Genomic DNA, 21,734 nt, shown 5'->3' with positions numbered 1-21,734 from the left:
TTCATATTTTTGTGTAAGCCACGGGCACAGTTAGAAACTTATTCCCATTGTGATCAAGTACAGTTTTCGTGCTCAATTTGGTTGTGCCATAAGCGAAAGCCAGACCTTTAGGTACTCGTGACCGAGTGGTTTTACAACAGCGTTGAGGCCATAGATCTCACAAGACAATATTCGTGAAGGAAGAGCGTCTGAAAACCAATGTGCCTGTCCTGATATACGCATACTTTGGTATCTCGAGGGAGAGCGTTCCATCCTTTTAACGTGTAACGCAGTGGTTCGGCCAGAAATATTCTGAAGTCCTGGACGAAAGCATTTAGATTTCCATGAGGGAATAGATGTGCGCGTAATGTCGAATGGTAACGTAGAAATGGATCATCACAAACAGACATAAATAAAAGCAAAAATAGTAACCTAAAATTAATAGAGCTTCATGTTGATTATTTTTTCTTTCAAATCATAACTTCCTTCTCCTTATTCTAAGATACAGTGGAATGTATTGAGATACGTATACACTATCTAATCAAAAATTTTCCGACACCTGTTAGTGAACATTGATATGGGCTGAGTCCACTCTTTGCTTTTATGACGTCTTGAATTCTGCTGGGAACACTTTCAGTGAGGTATCTGAATGGATGTGGAGGAACGGCAGTTCAGTTTTCCTCGAGAACCGAAACCAGACAAGGTAGTAATGTTGGACACTGGGTCCTGAGCGAAGCCGACATCCTGACTTATCCCAAATGTGTTCCTCTGCGTGAGGTCGGGACTCTGGACAGGCCAGTCCATTCCAGGAATGTTCTTGTCCACAGACCACTGCCTCACAGTTGCTGCTTTGTGACACGGTGCACTGAAGTTCTGATATGCAATCATCGTATCGGAACAGTTCCTCTCCTGTAAGCAGTATACAGTGGTATAAAATGTGCTCCTGTCTTTCCGCATTTAGCGTACTTTAAACGCAGTTAGGGGTCCACAACCTATCCAAGAAAAACACCCCCCTTTCGTAACACTACCTACTGCGTGTTTCACTGTTTATGCGACGCATACTGGCAAGTAACATTCTCAAGGTATTCGACAAACCCATACACTTCCATTGGATTTTCTCAAGGTAAAGTGTGGATCACACTACAAATCACTCGTTTGCAGACATCAACCGCCTAGTGACGTCACTCTTTACAGCATCGCAAGTGCCGCATAGCATCGATTACAGAAATGTGTGACTTATGAGGCCTTGCTCGACAATTGTATCCCATTCTCTCTAACTGCCTACGCACAGCCATTGTGCAGGTTGGACTTTAGCTAGCACTCTGGACTTCAAGAGTGACTCCTTCCGTCGATTTGATTCCATTTTTTAGTCTCCCTTTGCAACGCGCGACGGTCCCTACCTGTCAACACATCAGATTTGCCTGATTTTTGTTTAGCTGTGGTTGTTGCTTCGCGTTTCGACTCCACAGTCACGTCACCAGGGATCGACTTGATCACTTTTAGAGCGGTTGAAATGTCCCTGATAGGTTTGTTACTCGGGTGGCATCTGATGACGGTCACCTGTCCACGTTCGAAAACGCTGAACTTCTTAAACGATCCGTTCTGCTTTTACTTCTTTTGTACTGTCAACACAATATTCCTCACCTCCTTCTATAATGTGGATCCGCCTCTCGTGACATCTAGAGGCCAATTCCGCATAATATATGGGTGTCCGGATACTTTTGATCAGATAGTGTAATACATTACGTAATATAGCTTTCTTTTTACAATTATTTTTATTCTTATGCGGTATTCCAACATAGCACTTGCGCGGAGAGATCCCCAGGGATGGGACTGACTTTTTGAAACAATATATATGGTGACATAGGTTAGGGTCTCGGGTATCTCACCCTGCAGCCATTGACCAGGGTGTGGGAGCGTTTGAGAGTAATCGACGAAAAATATATTTTCGTAACTTTGTGTGATGTTCTAGAGCTATAAAATGACAGAAATAAGTTTAGTGGTGTTGTTGCGTAGTGGATAGCATAGGGGACTGAATTGTAGGACATGGAAGGTTCAACTCTTGTAAAATGTTTCAATTATTTTCCTTTTTAAACAGTTATCGAAATTTATTTGATCACTATTTTTAATCAATTACATTTTCAAACTTTTGAATCCTTTGTCACGTAATTTTATCATTGTTTTAACCTTTTCAATTGCTGTTATTTTTTCTCCCTGTCATTCCGTTTTCATTGGGAATCTTTCTGTATGTGATTTTAATTATTTTTCTGTATTAATTTTCATTTAATTTCTTCCGTTTGTTATCTTGTGTTTTCTTCCGTGTTACTGCGTTCATTATTTCTGTTGCCCATTTTGCGCCTTTATTCATAAGCTCTTCTTTCGTGTAAGTCTTAATCTGCCTTATCATAGTGCAACAGGAATCTTTGTTTTAAATTTTTACATGATGATTACCAACCAAAAATTTGTACTTCTTATACATAATGAAAAATAAAGTTTTGACACCATTGCACAGGCAATATAAATATTTTATTCCGTCTTTTATTTTTTAACTGGCAGATTGACATTTTCATACGCCTAAATATTGTGACAGATAAATAAAACAAATTATAATCACATGAATAAAGATTCCAAATGAAAATGAAATGATAGGAAGAAACAATAAGAACAAAATATAACGGAAACACAATGATTAAAATGACGTGCCAAAGGATTCGAAATTTTAAAATAATACATTAAAATCAACTATCTGAAAAAAATAATGATCAAAGTCGTTCCGATAAGTACTCAAAAACCAAAAAAATTGAAACTTCTGGCGGGATCTGAACCTTCAGCCTTCTGCATGTCAGTCTCATATGCTATCAACTACGTAACAACGCCACTATATGTATTACTGTCAATCTTAGGGCTCCAGAACACCATGCAAAGTTACGGAATATTTTTTTGTCGATTACGCGCAAACGAGGGCCTTTCAGGATGAATGACTGTATGGTGAGATACCTGGGACCATAACGTACATCATCGAATAGACGGTTTCAAAAAGTCGATGCAATCCCTCGGGATCTCTCCTTTTTGTTATTAATCTTAGATATTTTTCTCAGAGTTCCATTATCTAGTCGCTCTTGTTCAACAGGACAGTTAAAAATCCCCAGCCGACTTGCATTATTTCCATAAATCACTTGTAACAAATGTGGGAGTAATTAGTTTAAAAATGGCTATTCTTATTAGTTTGAATTATTCTATATCGATACTAAGAAGACATTACAGACCAACTTTTCATCCTCGTAATTGATTCCAAATCTGATACCTCTAGTCTAGCATGTCTAGGTTACAATACAAGGATATGGATCTGACAAACATTTTCGATTCGCTTTGAGCTGTTAATATTTAGTTTATTCTCAATATTATACGTGAAAATCAGTACTGTTACAGTTTTATGTTTAAAATTTTTACCGTTTGTTTTCTGGAAATTATATTTGAAGAGAGCTCCAGGTAAACTAGCATCACATTATTACTTGCCACAATAATCTGAAATTGAAACGTCCCCTTAGAAAAATTATAAATGACTGTGCTTAAACTGACACACAATATTTTTAGCGCAACGCAATCTGACTTTCAATAATCCCTACAAAAGAATGGCCCTGACTAACAACCTATACCATTCACAAATCACTTACCACACAAAAATCTTCGTTACTCGAACTACTGCAATACAGCGAGCGCCACTACTGCCAGCTAAATAAAAGATTCAAACTACTGAAGGCACTAACTAGTGATAGGCATAGTTAGCAAATGAAAGATTTTGGTAGAGAACAAACAATGTATTTACCTTAATAGTGTTCAAAAGTCATAATATTTATATCAGTCCCTGATATCCAATATTACAAATTTACTCTTTCTGATGCACACACGTCCAGATCGTCCGCTCTGAAAATTCCGCCATCTCTCTCCCCACATCCACCACTGCTGGCGGCTCACCTCCAACTGCGCAACGCTACGCGCTGTTAACAGCCAACTGCCCAACACTACAATAGCATATACTCCAACAATGCAAACGTACCACAGCCTTCTCACAACACAGTGATTTTCGTATAGAGCGCTACGAGGCGTTACCAACATAAAAACCTAAACAGCCTACTTACAAAACGTCAGAGTATCTTCTTTTGTACTAGACTGCTTTTTGACTTTAATTGACACACAGAATGACTTGAACTCCTTGTTTTATGATGTTGAGAACGTGGAAAGTCGGTGAATGCTGAGTTTTGCTGATCAAATTTTCATGTGAGAACGAATATGGATAACAGTAATGGTTTAATTTTTCTGTAAATTCTGTTGTACATGTGTGCATGGAAATCTACTGAGCTGATTAAATCATTAACTTTGGATCAGGTGAAAGCAACGATTCAGTTTAAAAAGAAATGAAAGTGTAGTTTTTAATCATATTTGTTTATTTCAACGTAGTTAACAACAACAACAACATGAGATTAACATAATAGTTTTGTACAAGTAAGCTGCAACAGAGAAAGACGATTAACAAGAATGAGGAGGGAGATAGGTGAAATTCTTATAGTGGGAGTGGGTGATGCAGATGTTACCAGTGCAGCGGCAGACTAACCGTGGTAAGGCAGGGGATAGGCGTGTGGAGCGGGGGCGGGGTGAGCAGGAAGACGCGGAGGCTGCGGGGGCGGCGGCGCGGGGTGACCGACGCGCTTCACGACCGCCTGGAAGCCGTTGTGGTCGTCGGCCGTGTACTCGACGATGCGGGTCGTGCCGTCGGCGTCGACCAGCGAGTAGGCGCCGGTGACGCGGTCGCCGTCGCGGTGCTCCCACTGCGTCTTGGCGTCGCCCGTGTGGCCGTCGCGCACCGCGTAGTCGTAGCGGTACTGGGGCGGCGCCACGTAGTCGTAGATGATCTCGTGCTGCGGCGGCGGCGGGGGCGGCGCGTGGTGCAGCAGCCCGGCGTGGGCGGCGGCCGCTGCGCACACCACGAGGACGACGGCCAAGGCGAATTTCATGACGGCAGCGGTGGAGGTGCCCGGTGAATGGTGCCGGCTGCCGGTAACGCACCGCCTTATATACAGGGGCCACACCTGACGCTGCAACCGCGGCGAAAGTGGGTGGCCGCTTAATGGGTGGTAGGCAGTGGACCAGAGCACCCAGCTCAGATCTGGCCATGAAAACGCTGGGTTCGTAATAACTGCACGGCGCTTGCCTAAGTCGTGTCATTTTCTTCTGAACTTCGTACTCAGTTGGAAAATGCTGATAATTTGTTGGTAGGTTGCCGACTAACATAATTTAAACAATTAATTAATTTTCGCCACGTGATTTTCAGATCTACAAGAATGTGTGTGTGGCATGTCTGAACAGCTGCTCCGCTGGAAATGAGATGTCTGTCAACTGTGTGTCATCAACCGCAACGTAATTATGAATTTATAAGGGCAGTCAGATGAAAATGACACAGATGGAAAAAGGTTAGTAAACTGTTTATTATTTCATAAGTAATCTCCATAACTGTTAATACATTTATCCCACTGTGAAACAAGAGAGTCAATGCCACCATGGAAGAAGTTTGCAGTTTCCTGCAAACCCTGATTGTTCCCAGGCATGTACTTCTTCGTTCGAAGCAAATCTTCGTCCATGAATGTTAAAAACCATTCAAAAGGCAAGATCGCACAAAATATTTTTTATTCGAGGCAACCGGTTTCAACAGTCTTAGCTGTGATCTTCAGAGCTTAAACTTGTTTTTGTAGTAAAAAAATCTCATGCACGAGATGTCAAATGGATAAAATTCAGCACATCATAAACGTTTGTCATTGCTAAAATATTTAAAAAAACACAGCATCTTTTCCAAAAGGTCATGTCGATATACATACTGCTCACAGACACTTGTTACATGATACAAATAAGGTACACAATAGCACACCTGTTTACATATGAGTATGTGCCCGGCATATGTAACCAGATGTGCTATTGTGTATCGTATTTGTATCATGTGACAAGCATGCAATATGCATATGGACATGGCCTTTTGCACAGGATGCTGTGTGTTTTTAAATATTTTAGCGATAACAAACGTTTACAAAGTGCTGAGTTTTATCCATTTGACATCTCGTGCATGAGGTCAGCGTAAAATGAACATGTTTTACTAAAAAAAAAAGAGTTGAAGCTCTGAAGACGATAGGTAAGACTGTTGAAACCGGTTGTCTTGATAAAAAATATTTCGTGTGATCTTCGCATTTGGATGGTTTTTAGCAATTAAAACAGACTGCCCTTCAATATTCTCATATTGAGAAAATTCGGTCAGTTCACTAATGTCTTTTTTCGGGGCTCCAAATATATCGTAATTACATAAGGAGAGATCGAGACTGTACGAAGGATGTGTAAGGGCTTCCCAGCGGAACTTCTGCAGTGTAGTCGGAACAACCTTGGCGACATCTGGGCGAGCATCATCTTGCAACAGAATTTTGCTGTTCCTCAACAATCCTGGGCGTTTGGACTCGATGGTGCACTTCAATTTTTGGAATGTGTCGGTGTCCCACTGTGCGTTAGTTGTGGCGCCTTGTTCCAGAAAGTCAATGAGCAGTGGGCCAATGCAATCAAAGGAGAAGTTCATCGTGACTTTCCTGGAGCTTGCGTGTCTGATATTTCGACTACGCTGCAGAAGTTTCTCTGGGAAGCCCCTTTCACTTCCTACATGCAGTTCCGACATCTCCCAACGCGATTTCCATGTTTTTGGAACCCTGAAGAAAGACATTCCTAGCCGTCAATATGCTTCGGTCGGAGAGGTCATCACCGGGGTACAATCATGGTTGCTTAGGGAACCGCAAACATTTTCCCACAAAAGCCTTGACCGTCTTGTCTCGTAGAGCCATAGTAGTGTATTAACAGTTATGGCGACTACTTTTGAAAATATAAACTGTTTATTTACTTTTTTCCTTCTATCACCACTTCATCTGATTGCCCCGTGTAGAACACAATGATCCCCTGACATCGTAGTTTTTCGCGGCAGTATCCATGTACAAAAATTTTTTCAGTGTTCAGACCATGTCAGATCGGAGTTAAAACTCGATCTTTCAAAGATTAACACCATTTTCTTTGTCAGCAGTGTCGTCTGCTAACGAGAAAGATAGTGTTAATCTTCGAAAGTTCGAAATTTAACACCGATTTTACGCAGGATGTTCTTTTCCACGCCAGTCTGCTTGGATTCCGAAAACATCGATCACGTGAATTCCACCGTCCTTCTCTCACATGACATCGTGAAAGCCGTGGATCAATGCAGAGACGCGCTGTTCCTTGACCTCTAAAATGAATTTGACTCAGTACCACACCAACGCTCATTGATGATAACACTGGGTGTGAAATGAGACTTGTGACTGGATTGAGAATTTCATGACTCAGTGAAACACACAACATTATCTTCGATGGAGTGTGATCGGCAGATGTAGAGGTAATTTTTGGCGTAACCCAAAGTTATCTAAAGATTGGAAACTCTCTTTAAATGTTCAGTAAAGTAATATTGCCCACAAGACAAACTGCGTAAAGGTAGGATAATATCATTATAATATCAGTGAGTCACGACTGGAATCACTTAAATCGCATAAATACCAGTATAGAACAGTTTGTAACGATATTAAATACAATGATTACACAGTCAACTGGAGGAAAACGGGGTACTGAGCATATCTTTTTCACCACTTTTTCACAGTGAAAACAACAGTTCACTTGTTCACGCTTTGTTTATTTACTCGTTTTAGTTACAGCCCATCCATCATCTGAATATGAGTTAAAGAGCATAAAGCCCAGCATTGTGTCACATGATTTCTATGTTAACACAGATGCTCAACGTTAAAGATTGAAATCATGTGACACGATGCTGTGTATCGTTTTATCTGATACTAGCTGAGTACCCGGCGTTGCCTCTGTGTGTATTCCAAATTTCTGTTTATCAATTTCCTGCTTCCCCCTGTCCATCTCCACACTCTGTCCATCTCCTCCTGCACTTCTCTCTGTCCTTCCGCTCTTATCCCCTATCTCTGTCCATCTCCTCCAACTTCCTCTGTCCGCCCATCTCATCCGTTTTCCTTTTTCTGTCTATTTCCTTCCCCCCCAACCCTTTTCTACCTCCTCTTTCCTCTATTTCCATCTCCTCTTTCCCACTCTCTGCCCGTCTCCCCTTCCCACTTTCTCTCTCCACGTTCTCAGCCCTATCCTAATAGCGGGCTGCTAGTTCTTACCTCCACAATATTCCTTTCTAGATATATGTAGAAGTGTACCGATTTTGGCTGAAACCGATCCAGGGGTTCAGGTGAACCCTTTTACCCGCGACTTTGCCAGAATTTACGCATGTGAGATACATTTCACATAATTTATCATATTTCACACATATTTCTACACATATTTCACCTGTTCCCGTAGCGAATTTCGTCATGCTGTTTGGTTTTCATGCAACTCAATCTTTACTACACCATATCTTCTGAACAATGTGTCGTACAAAGACACAATTTTTCAGGTACTTGGATACCATCTGCGAAACGTGTTCGAATAGAGTTTAGAATAAATACGTGATAAATTAAAGCATCACGTATAATTCTCCAGTTCTCCAAACATTATAGAGTTCATTACGTCTTATATCCTGAACTACGTGCCATACAGTGATGTAATTTTGTAGGTACCTTCAAAGGTTCATGTGAGTACTGTCTGCGAATTTTGTTGTTAGCAGAATTAGTAGCAAATAAATAATAAATTTCAATTTGATGGATGAAATGGCGTTTTTCACGCATCTTCCGAACTAAGTGTGGCACAGTGATGTAGTTTTTCACATACATTCACTGGCATACGTAAACACTGTCTACAAAATGAGTCACACAAATACAGATCGCAGTAAAGAAGCAATAAATTAAAACACAAGATGGGCAGTTTTCTGCATGAACAGCGAAAATATAGTAAGCGGCAAAGTTTTTTCCTTTCATCGTTGTGCGGGGCTTCTCAGAGAGAAAAAGTTTCGTAAAGGTTTGAAATCATGCGTTAAGTTTTTTGCAATTCACAAAGTTCTCCCGTTTCCAAATACTGGGCAAATAAAGTCTGGATATTTGCGTCTCGTGGCTATCCTACGTTTTCATCCCCACCCCCACCACTTTGATAGGTTGGTGGTTCTTACCTCCACAGCGACCCTTTCGAGACAGCAAATGATATGTGTATTAAGTTTGATTGAAACTGATACATTGACTTAGGAGGATGTGTGGAACATACATACATACATTAACACATACAAATACACTAATGTGACAAGTAGTGGGATAGCGATATGTACACATACAGACGGCGGTAGTATCGCGTACACGAGGTATAGGAGGGCAGTACATCGCCGGAGCTGTCATTTGTGCTTACGTCATTCATGTGAAAAGATTTCCTACGAGATTATGACCGCATGATGGGAATTAACAGCCTTTGAACGCGGCGTGATAGTTGGAGCTAGACACATGGAACATTCCATTTCGTAAATCGTTAGGTAACTGACTATTCTGAGATCCAAAGTGTGAAGAGTGTACCGTGAAAACCAAAGTTTAGGCATAACCACTCACCATGGACAACGCAGTGGCCAACGGCCGCCTCTTAACGACCGATAGCAGCTGCGTTTGGGCAGGATTGTCTGTGCTAACAGACAAGCAGCACTGCGTGAAATAATCGCAGAAATCAATACGGGACGTACGACGAACGTATCCGTTAAAACAGTGCGGCGAAATTTGGTGTTAATGGACTATAGTAGCAGACTACCGACGCAAATGACTTAGCTAACAGTAAGACATCGCTTGCAGCCCCAATATCGGTTGGACCCAAGACGACTGGAAAACCGGGGGGGTCTTCAGATGAGTCCCGGTTTCAGTTTGTAAGAGATGATGGTAGGGTTCGAATGTGGTGCAGACCCCACGAAGCCATGAATCCAAGTTCTCTTAAGGCACTGGGCAAGCTGGTGGTGGCTCCATAATGATGTGGGCTGTGTTTACATAGAATGGATTGAGTGATCTTGTCCAACTGAACGGATCATTGACTAGAAATTGTTATGTTCGGCTACTTGGAGACCATTTGCAACCAGTCATGGACTTCATGTTCCCAAACAACTATGGAATTTTTATGGATGATAATGTGCCATGTCACCTGCCCACAGTTTCTTTTTGCTTGTTTGAAGAACATTCTGAACAGTTAGAGCGAATGATTTGGCCACCCAAGTCGCCCGATGTGTATCCCATCAAAATTTATGGGGCATAATGAAGAGGTCAGTTCGTGCACAAAATCCTCCACAGGCAACACTTTCGCAATTATGGACAGCTATAGAGGCAGCATTGCTCAATATTTCAGCAGGGGACGTCCAACGACTTGTTGAGTCCATGTCACGTTGCGATGGTGCACTACGCCAGGGAAGATGTCAAACACGATAGTAGGAGATATTCAATGACTTTTGGCACCATACATTATGGATACTGAAGATGGACTATCACTAAAGCAGTAATTAAATATTAGCTGTCAAAAATTGGTGGAAAATACACTCCTGGAAATGGAAAAAAGAACACATTGACACCGGTGTGTCAGACCCACCATACTTGCTCCGGACACTGCGAGAGGGCTGTACAAGCAATGATCACACGCACGGCACAGCGGACACACCAGGAACCGCGGTGTTGGCCGTCGAATGGCGCTAGCTGCGCAGCATTTGTGCACCGCCGCCGTCAGTGTCAGCCAGTTTGCCGTGGCATACGGAGCTCCATCGCAGTCTTTAACACTGGTAGCATGCCGCGACAGCGTGGACGCGAACCGTATGTGCAGTTGACGGACTTTGAGCGAGGGCGTATAGTGGGCATGCGGGAGGCCGGGTGGACGTACCGCCGAATTGCTCAACACGTGGGGCGTGAGGTCTCCACAGTACATCGATGTTGTCGCCAGTGGTCGGCGGAAGGTGCACGTGCCCATCGATCTGGGACCGGACCGCAGCGACGCACGGATGCACGCCAAGACCGTAGGATCCTACGCAGTGCCGTAGGGGACCGCACCGCCACTTCCCAGCAAATTAGGGACACTGTTGCTCCTGGGGTATCGGCGAGGACCATTCGCAACCGTCTCCATGAAGCTGGGCTACGGTCCCGCACACCGTTAGGCCGTCTTCCGCTCACGCCCCAACATCGTGCAGCCCGCCTCCAGTGGTGTCGCGACAGGCGTGAATGGAGGGACGAATGGAGACGTGTCGTCTTCAGCGATGAGAGTCGCTTCTGCCTTGGTGCCAATGACGGTCGTATGCGTGTTTGGCGCCGTGCAGGTGAGCGCCACAATCAGGACTGCATACGACCGAGGCACACAGGGCCAACACCCGGCATCATGGTGTGGGGAGCGATCTCCTACACTGGCCGTACACCACTGGTGATCGTCGAGGGGACACTGAATAGTGCACGGTACATCCAAACCGTCATCGAACCCATCGTTCTACCATTCCTAGACCGGCAAGGGAACTTGCTGTTCCAACAGGACAATGCACGTCCGCATGTATCCCGTGCCACCCAACGTGCTCTAGAAGGTGTAAGTCAACTACCCTGGCCAGCAAGATCTCCGGATCTGTCCCCCATTGAGCATGTTTGGGACTGGATGAAGCGTCGTCTCACGCGGTCTGCACGTCCAGCACGAACGCTGGTCCAACTGAGGCGCCAGGTGGAAATGGCATGGCAAGCCGTTCCACAGGACTACATCCAGCATCTCTACGATCGTCTCCATGGGAGAATAGCAGCCTGCATTGCTGCGAAAGGTGGATATACACTGTACTAGTGCCGACATTGTGCATGCTCTGTTGCCTGTGTCTATGTGCCTGTGGTTCTGTCAGTGTGATCATGTGATGTATCTGACCCCAGGAATGAGTCAATAAAGTTTCCCCTTCCTGGGACAATGAATTCACGGTGTTCTTATTTCAATTTCCAGGAGTGTATGTGCTTAGTGTTCACATAAAGGTCTCAGGCCTCCTGTACGACCTTATGTAGCAACATATACTTAAGGTAAAGCAGGTAACGTTGATAGCATACTGGAAAAATCCAGTCAATGTGCAAAGTAGATCGATTACGTAACTCTTGTGTGGCCTCTCCTAGAAAATGTTCAAAGTATGTGGAATCCATACCAGTCGTGACTAACTAGGGATATTCAGCGTTCACAAAGGAGGGCAACACGTACAACATGTTCACATGTTTGTTTAATACGTGGGAGAGTGTCACGAAGGTGCTGAAAAATCTTAAGTGGTAGCCACTCAAAGATATACCCCAATTATCCTGCGAAAGCCTACTTACAAAGTTTCAAGAGGCAACATTAAGTCAGTGAAATACTACGGCCCTCTATATATCACTCCATAAGGAACCGCAAAGACATGCTTAGACTAATTACAGCACGCAAAGAGGCATTTAAGTAGTAATTGTTCCCACACTCCCCATTAGAATGGAACAGGAAAGAGCCACAATAAGCTGTACGTGGGATGTATTTCTTGCCATACATTTCACCGTGGTTTGCAATATACAGCTGTAGAGGTGGACATAAGAAGAGGACCACTGTTAATGCTGGTGATACAAGAAAAATGTAAATGTTTATCGTAATGAGTCCGGCCTTCATAAACATATGGATTTACACCTTGACAGCCTAAACACCCCACCAGCCTTTACTGTTTGCACACTCTCCGCAGTATTTATTAAGACGAATGTTGCACCCACAATGTTACCCTGGAGTGACAGTGACTGGTTGATGGAATCTGAGATAAAAACGAGAGCATCATTCGCTAGGCACACTCGCATGCGATGGGCATTCAATATTAATTAAGTAGACAAACTGATGCACAAATGAAACAGCTTGTAGAATGGCTTTTGTACTTCCATGACTGTAGGTTGGCATCACTGGGATGAGCTGAGAACAGGTGACGGATAAAAATTGTTTTTCTTATAACCTCAACGTTGCATTTAACGATGGCATGTCCGCCTGAAATTTCCACTTTAGTTCAACAACGCTCAGCGATCGGTTTCTTACTTTCTCAAGATTAGAACCAGCTAAAATCTTCTCTCGAATGATTTTACAATACGGTAAATGTTGTACGAAACGCAGAAATTTTTATAAGAAGGCAGAACAGTTCGAAAAACGGGCGAACCTCAGTGACTTACGAACAGCTTCCTGGACGACCAGTTGAAAAGTCAACTAGTTTGCTTCAAACCCGCACTGACGACATTATTCGTGAATACTGAAGTATTATAGTAGAACGTCTAAGAAAAACATTTGCAGTAAGTGTTGTGGCATAGTTCAATAGTTGTTAGTGACAAGCAAAAGTACTACAAAGCAAATCAACATGGGTCCCGAAAAAGTTACCACAACAACCCAAAGAAATATGACTCAAAGTGTAGACAGCTTGAAAGAATGCTATGAAAGGGAAGCTGACACTTTCCTAAACAAGGTTTTAACGTATGATGAAACTTGGGGGTCACCATTTTAAACCGGAGTTCGGAAACAACGAGGAGGTCAAATAATTTGTGGGAAAGTGCCTTTAAAAAAAGGGGGAGAAGACTTTTTTGCGTCAGGTATAAAAACTATATTAATGTTGATGGGGACTATCTCTAGAAGTAATAGAAGTCTCATTTTTAAAAATACAGTTTTTTTAGCATCAATTTTTCTCTTCAATTATTGAATGTCCCTCATACATAAGGTGTACTGCACAAATGGTGAGACGTCCTTTTGTCATCAGTATGATTTGACCTCATTTTGTTTCCAATTGCGTATGGAGTGCAAGTAGACCGAATGTCGGTAAGACTCTGTATGAACTCGAATTTCTCTAATTTTTGCGTCATTATCGTTCCGTTCGAGTTTTGTTGAAGAAATGTTGTTATGGTCTTCTGGGAAAGGAGGTGCTCTCGAAATTTTAACGGTAAATCTGTTCTTGATGTACAAAGCCTATCCTGTACCTTATACACTCCTGGAAATTGAAATAAGAACACCATGAATTCATTGTCCCAGGAAGGGGAAACTTTATTGACACATTCCTGGGGTCAGATACATCACATGATCACACTGACAGAACCACAGGCACATAGACACAGGCAACAGAGCATGCACAATGTCGGCACTAGTACAGTGTATATCCACCTTTCGCAGCAATGCAGGCTGCTATTCTCCCATGGAGACGATCGTAGAGATGCTGGATGTAGTCCCGTGGAACGGCTTGCCATGCCATTTCCACCTGGCGCCTCAGTTGGACAAGCGTTCGTGCTGGACGTGCAGACCGCGTGAGACGACGCTTCATCCAGTCCCAAACATGCTCAATGGGGGACAGATCCGGAGATCTTGCTGGCCAGGGTAGTTGACTTACACCTTCTAGAGCACGTTGGGTGGCACGGGATACATGCGGACGTGCATTGTCCTGTTGGAACAGCAAGTTCCCTTGCCGGTCTAGGAATGGTAGAACGATGGGTTCGATGACGGTTTGGATGTACCGTGCACTATTCAGTGTCCCCTCGACGATCACCAGTGGTGTACGGCCAGTGTAGGAGATCGCTCCCCACACCATGATGCCGGGTGTTGACCCTGTGTGCCTCGGTCGTATGCAGTCCTGATTGTGGCGCTCACCTGCACGGCGCCAAACACGCATACGACCATCATTGGCACCAAGGCAGAAGCGACTCTCATCGCTGAAGACGACACGTCTCCATTCGTCCCTCCATTCACGCCTGTCGCGACACCACTGGAGGCGGGCTGCACGATGTTGGGGCGTGAGCGGAAGACGGCCTAACGGTGTGCGGGACCGTAGCCCAGCTTCATGGAGACGGTTGCGAATGGCCCACGCCGATACCCCAGGAGCAACAGTGTCCCTAATTTGCTGGGAAGTGGCGGTGCGGTCCCCTACGGCACTGCGTAGGATCCTACGGTCTTGGCGTGCATCCGTGCGTCGCTGCGGTCCGGTCCCAGGTCGACGGGCACGTGCACCTTCCGCCGACCACTGGCGACAACATCGATGTACTGTGGAGACCTCACGCCCCACGTGTTGAGCAATTCGGCGGTACGTCCACCCGGCCTCCCGCATGCCCACTATACACCCTCGCTCAAAGTCCGTCAACTGCACATACGGTTCGCGTCCACGCTGTCGCGGCATGCTACCAGTGTTAAAGACTGCGATGGAGCTCCGTATGCCACGGCAAACTGGCTGACACTGACGGCGGCGGTGCACAAATGCTGCGCAGCTAGCGCCATTCGACGGCCAACACCGCGGTTCCTGGTGTGTCCGCTGTGCCGTGCGTGTGATCATTGCTTGTACAGCCCTCTCGCACTGTCCGGAGCAAGTATGGTGGGTCTGACACACCGGTGTCAATGTGTTCTTTTTTCCATTTCCAGGAGTGCAGTTCAACGAGCATCTCGGTCATGCTTTCGCGCTTACCAAAAGAACATGCGACGAAATGAGGCTCTCTTCTTTGGATCTTGTATAAGTCTTCTGTAACTCGTATTTCATAAGGGTAGAACGATGGTTTTGTAAGTTCTCTCTTGTGTGGTTTATATTGCCCCGAGATTTTTTTTTAATCAATATCAATCTAATATCTGCTTTCCCTGCAAATAATTTCATTGTTTTAAGGAGTCGGAGATTTCCAGCATCTAATAAATGATCAAGAATCTTGATTTGCATAATGGCTGTATGTCACTTTGTTGCAAACGGCTACTTTTAGTGACAATATCATCAGGTATCTACGAGGGGCGGTCAATAAATGTTAACAATTTTTCTGTAGTTGTATTTAGGTTGACTACCCGCTAGATGGCTGACTTCGCCTGTGGAATGGTGCAACGTTGTCATAGTCTGCTTTGCGCTGTTGTGACGTAAAGATGGCCGCGGCACTCCGTTTGCACCATTGAAGAATAGCGTTCCGTAATTCGTTTTTTGTGGTGTGAAGGTGTACCGGGGGCATAAATTCACAGACGACTTTCAGCACAATACAGGGACAATGTTTCGCCACAGCAGAGCGTTTACCAGTGGACTGAGGGTTGGGTTGTTTGGGGGAAGAGACCAAACAGCGAGGTCATCGGTCTCATCGGGTTAGGGAAGGACGGGAAAGCAAGTCGGCCGTGCCCTATCAAAGGAACCATCCTGGCATTTGCCTGGAGCGATTTAGGGAAATCACGGAAAACCTAAATCAGGATGGCCGAACGTGGGATTGAACCGTCGTCCTCCCGGTTGCGAGTCCAGCGTGCTAACCACTGCGCCACCTCGCTCGGTACCAGTGGACTGAACAGTTCAGACGTGGTGGAACGAGCGTGAAGGATGAGGAAAGAGTGGGAAGTTCAGCTACATTCACAACCCTTGCCAGTACCGAACAAGTCCGTGGCTTGATTCTGAATAACAGAAGAGTGATTGTCATCGATGTGGTAAGCCATACAGAAAGTAGTCATGGTTCTGGGCATGAAATCAAGCATAACGAGCGAGATGGGTTCCAAAGCAACTCAATGAAGAGCACAAGCGTAATGGTGCGAAAATCTGTCAGCGCCTACTGAACCGTCATGCTAACGAGGATGAAACGTTTCTGAAACAAATCGTCAATGGAGATGATACATGAATTCAGCACTTGGAACCAGAGAGCAAACGCCAGATCATAGAATCGAACTACCCTGGATCCCCATTCAAAAAGAAATCCAGGATCAACTTTCTGCTGCAAAGTCATGTTTTCAGTTTTTTGGGACTCAAAAGGACCGGTTCTGGAATATTACCTGGAAAAAGCGTCAACAGTAAACGTTCAGTGGCACGCTGTTCAACGAAATTTGCAGTAATTGGAGGGCACAGAAGCCGTTAGTCGCAAGGCATTCTTTTGTTAGGTGACAATGTGCGTCCACATACCGCAACCCACACCGCTCTGAACTCTTCAGACGCCGCGTTTCGGGAAGCTGGAGCATCCTACATCCAATCCCGACCTTGGCCCGTCGGTTTAACATCTGTCTGGTCATTAAGAGGTCATTGGTTCAGCTCCGATCAACAGGTGGAGGAAGCGGGGCATACAAGACTTGGTGCGCAACGAAAACCTTTTTTGCAGAGGATATCGGAAAGCTTGTGCATCGGTGAAACAAGTGCGTTGAAAACCAGGGTGACTAAGCTGAAAGATAATATCAGTCAAAATTGTGTATTCTTGTTGTAATAAATTATAAAAGTTGATTGCAAATGCTTATGACCTACCCTCCTACGTACAAAGAAAAATTCCGTTCCTAGTCGAAGTGATAACAAACAAAAACAAACGTCATATATCCTTACAATATTCGTCACATAATCATACAAAACGACATCAGTTACAGGATACGTGACAGATCAGGGAAACTTGTGTCTAGATTAATGCCGAAAACTAATAGCATCAAAACTACAGGTTGCAGGAAAGTATGAAACTCACACATGCGATAACGAGTTAACGGAGCTCACATAACCAACTCGAGGTAGCATATGTTTCCTTATCACAAAAATTGTGTCGAAGATTATACTGTGCCCACGTTTTGGAGTTTGTTCGAATATTTTAACTTTCAGGATAATATTGTTCAGCATGTTCTTGTTGTCAACTTTGACACAGTAATATTTTATCTGTCAGAATGATGGAATGAGTATCACGCTTCTTAATTTATAAGGGATTCTGACTTCGTCATTGGTATCTTGAGATCAAACATTTTGCAAATTAATTGTTGGTTCAAGGTACTGCATTTGTTTAATACACTGCCTGAAAAAGAAAGTAAAACATTCAGAAGGCATGGCGGGATGTCAGTGTAACTTTGCACACTTACTCACCATCGATGGGTATCAGAATTGTTAGAGCTGTAGTTCTTTGTGACAGGTTGTAACGACATATCAGTATTTTTTCTTGTGCTAGTAAAATTACTTTTACCAACTATAATGAATTAATTATACAGTGAAACATTAATGACAAAAAAAGGAGCCTTACTTATAAAATATGATTCCATAGTGTTTCAAAATCTGGAGGAAGGGGTTTATTTATTTATTTACACTTCAAGTTCCATACGACCAAATTGAGGTCATAGAACGCGTCAGTACATGAAATTACAGCATGAAAGTAAGACAAAAACAAAATGTTAATGAACCCAAAAAAGTCAATCCATAAGTAAGTAAACGCAATCAATAAAACAACAAGAATCAGCTTAATTTTTCAAGGAAGTCCTCGACAGAATAGAAGAAGTGACCCATTAGGAGACTCTTCAGTCTCCATTTGAAATCGTGTGGATTGCTGCTAAGATTTTTGAATTCGAGAGGTAGCTTATTGAAAATGGATGCAGCAGTATACTGCACACCTTTCTACACAAGAGCTAAGGAAGTCCGATCCAAATGCGGGTTTGATTTCTGCCGAGTGTTAACTGAGTCAAAGCTGCTTATTCTTGGGAATAAGCTGATATTGTTAACAAGAAATACAGTAACGACTATATATATTGAGAGGTCAATGCCACAATACCCAGACTCGTGAACAGGGCTCGACAAGAAATTCAGCTTACACCACTTGTTGCCCGAACCGCCCGTTTCTGATTCAAAAATATCCTTTTAGAATAAATTACAACAGCTTTGTGATGTGACCTCTGTCTTTTGCCTGTCTTTTTTCTTCTCTCGTTTCCTCCTCCTGGACTTGTACTGACCAGACGCACATATAAATGTAACTTTCTTTAAGTGAAAGTAATCAATCGTTTTTTTTGTCCAAACCTTATATTATGGCCTTTCTTTACGCCAATGTCACCCTTTACATGTTACTAACAGGTTTTGTAACGAAATCGGCTGAATCTTGCTGTATGAAGGGTGATAACCGAAATGGGTGAATATCGCATAGCCGCCATTATGGCTATCTCACCGAGATAGCTACGGACTGTAGTAACTGCTTAGAACCTTCATATCATTTGATTTTAAAAAGTACGACTGCCTAGTGCTAATCAAATTAGCGCACTTGAGCTATTGCGAATCTTCACGGTCGCGTAAATATGATGCCACCCAGCTATTCTGAGAGAATAGTGTTCCGTGCCTTGCAAATTTCAAATCTATAGATCTTTCGTCAATTTAACTTGCCTGGCCATTTTTACGCTGAGTTAGAAGATAGAATGACCACCAGAATACACTAATGATATTCCTGATCAATGTTGTTAACTATGGAGAACCCAGCGTAATCAGCACTGATAAAATTTGAAAGGGGCTTCATTGTGGGTCTCCATTTGATCCTGCAACTGTAATTGTGCAGTATCCAGACTTGTGTGGCATTTGGATGTGGCCACGTCTGACCACGACGAGGGAGAACCGCTTGTTGTAAACGAAGCACCTTGTAACCCCTTCCCATATGTGCGTGCGTGGTGTTCTCCTTGCAACATTCTGTGTCATCCTGGACCATTGGTGGCTGGCTGGTAACAGCTGGGCTGCGGAATTACCATCCCACGCGCAGGCCAAAGTTAATGCTACAACACAAAGGGCTGCGTTGGGAGTTGTACCATTACCGGGAAACATGGACTGCTGGTGAATGGCTTCGTATTAGTATTATAAGTGAATCACGATTTCGCACTAACCAGCATGGCGTTGGCTGAATTTTCATTCTTTCAACATTTTGGAAAGGCACAGTGGTGTTATTCCTGGCGTCATAGTGTCGAACTAGGACTGTAGATATATTTAAACATGTCGGGTTTCCGAAATATCGATATTTAAAAGGATGTCACGGACAGCTCTCGATACATCGAAAAAGGTATCGATACATCGATACACTGAAGTGACAAAGAAACTGGTATAGGCATGCGTATTCAAATACAGAGATATGTAACCTGTCAGAATGCGGCGCTGCGGTCGGCAACGCCTATATAAGACAACGAGTGTCTGGCGGAGTTGTTAGATCGGTTACTGCTGCTACAATGGCATGCTATCAAGATTTAAGTGAGTTTGAACGTGATGTCAGAGTCAGCGCACGAGCGATTGGACACAGCATCTCCAAGGTAGTGATGAAGGAGAGATTTTCCCGTACGATCATTTCACGAGTGTACCGTGAATTTCAGGGATCCGGTAAAACATCAAATCTCCGTCATCGGTGCGGCCGGAAACAGATCCTGCAAGAACGGGACCAACGACGTCTGAAGAGAATCGTTCAGCGTGGCAGAAGTGCAACCCTTCCCCAAATTGCAGCGGATTTCAATGCTGGGTCGTCAGTAAGTGTCAGCGTTCGATCCGTTTAACTAAACACCAGCGATATGGGCCTTCGGAGCCGAAGGCCCACTCGTGTACCCTTGATGACTACATGATACACAGATATACGCCTCGCTGGACCAGCCAACACCTACATTGGACTCTTGATGACTGGAAACATATTGCCTGGTCGGACTAGTCCCGTTTAAAATTGTATCGAGCGGATGGACATGTATGGGTGTGGGACAACTTCATAAATCCATGGACTCTACATGTCATCAGGGGATTGTTCAGGCTGGTGGATGCTCTGTAATGGTGTAGAGCGTGTGCAATTGGAGTGATATGGGACGCCTGATACGTGTAGACACGACTCTGACAGGTGACACGCACCTAAGCATCCTGTCTGATCACCTGCGTCCATTCATGTCCATTTTGCATTCCGACGGACTTGGGAAAATTCAGCAGGACAATGCCACACCATACGCGTTCAGAATTGCTGCAGAAACGCTCCAGGAACTCTCTTCTGAGTTTAAACATTTCCGCTGGCCACCAAACTCGCCAGACATGAACATTATTGAGCATATCTTTGCTGCCTTGCAACGTGCTGTTCAACTGTTCAGAAGATATCTCCACCCACTCGCACTCTTACGAATTTGTGGACAGCCCTGCAGGATAAATGGTGCCAGTTCCCTCCACCACTGCTTCAGACATTAGTCGAGTCCATGACACGACGTGTTGCGGCACTTCTGTGTGCTCGCGGGGCACTACACTATGCTGGGTAGGTGTACTAGTTTCTTTGGATCTTCAGTGCGTGTCGACGTACTTGCCTAAAAAATATCGGCTGCACATTGTAAATATACTGCCGGTTTTAGAGATGTATATTTAAGTATTGATTCATTATTAGATATTCCGTAAATGAACAAGCTAGCAGCCTACCTATACCTCTTAGAGCAAGAATTGAAAGGAAAACAATGCACGTTCACATTTTGCAATAGCCACTTTGCTAACAATGATTACTGTATGTTAAGTGGCACAATAAAAAGTGTCTGATGAGTCCATCGTTAGGTTTCGACACATATCGATTATGTCCAGCACACTTCATGCCCAATTTCCTGTTTCTTCATTTCTCCAAACGCCAGCGACCTAGCTGTAGAGAAAATTGCCTGGTAAAGCTAAACGTTGTAGTTTCTGTTGGTAGCACCGAGCGGCGACTACGTCAGCATTTACCCTCACACGTCTTCGCCCACCGCAACGACCAATCTTGTCCCTTAGATTTTTGTTCGTCATTTTCTGCAACTCTTTTTAAAGGTAGTCGATGTGAAATATAGCACACTAGTTGCGTTAAAAACTGTTTTTTAACGCAACTGGTGCGTTGCTTCTTCACATAGGAAATCTTGTTATTCCATTCACACCGCCACCCCACAGTGCAATCGGCGTTCATCATTTGTGCCGCATATACTTGCTTTACACAGTCAAATATAAAGGTTGGGCGTGTTGGAAACCCAAAAGGTAGTAAGACTCCTTCACACAGTGAAAGTAAAATTATGTCTTATGTCAAAAGAACACCTTCAAATTTTTCCGAAAATTGTGA

At 43.9% G+C, this 21,734-nt stretch overlaps 1 protein-coding gene across 1 annotated transcript in view; it reads right to left on the bottom strand.

Moving 5' to 3' along the window:
- The window catches only part of LOC126455811 (uncharacterized), a 47,321-nt gene that overhangs the window by 2,936 nt on the left and 22,651 nt on the right, over positions 1–21,734 (bottom strand). Inside the window, exons 5-6 of the mRNA XM_050091572.1 lie at positions 4,938–5,028; positions 4,657–4,895 (exon numbers count right to left, since the gene is read on the bottom strand). Coding sequence (XP_049947529.1) covers positions 4,657–4,895; positions 4,938–5,028 — 330 coding nt within the window. The remainder of the gene's footprint in view (positions 1–4,656; positions 4,896–4,937; positions 5,029–21,734) is intronic.

Source organism: Schistocerca serialis, chromosome 2, assembly GCF_023864345.2.
Source record: "Schistocerca serialis cubense isolate TAMUIC-IGC-003099 chromosome 2, iqSchSeri2.2, whole genome shotgun sequence".
Lineage (NCBI taxonomy): Eukaryota > Metazoa > Arthropoda > Insecta > Orthoptera > Acrididae > Schistocerca > Schistocerca serialis.
This window is presented reverse-complemented; position numbering and strand designations above follow the sequence as displayed.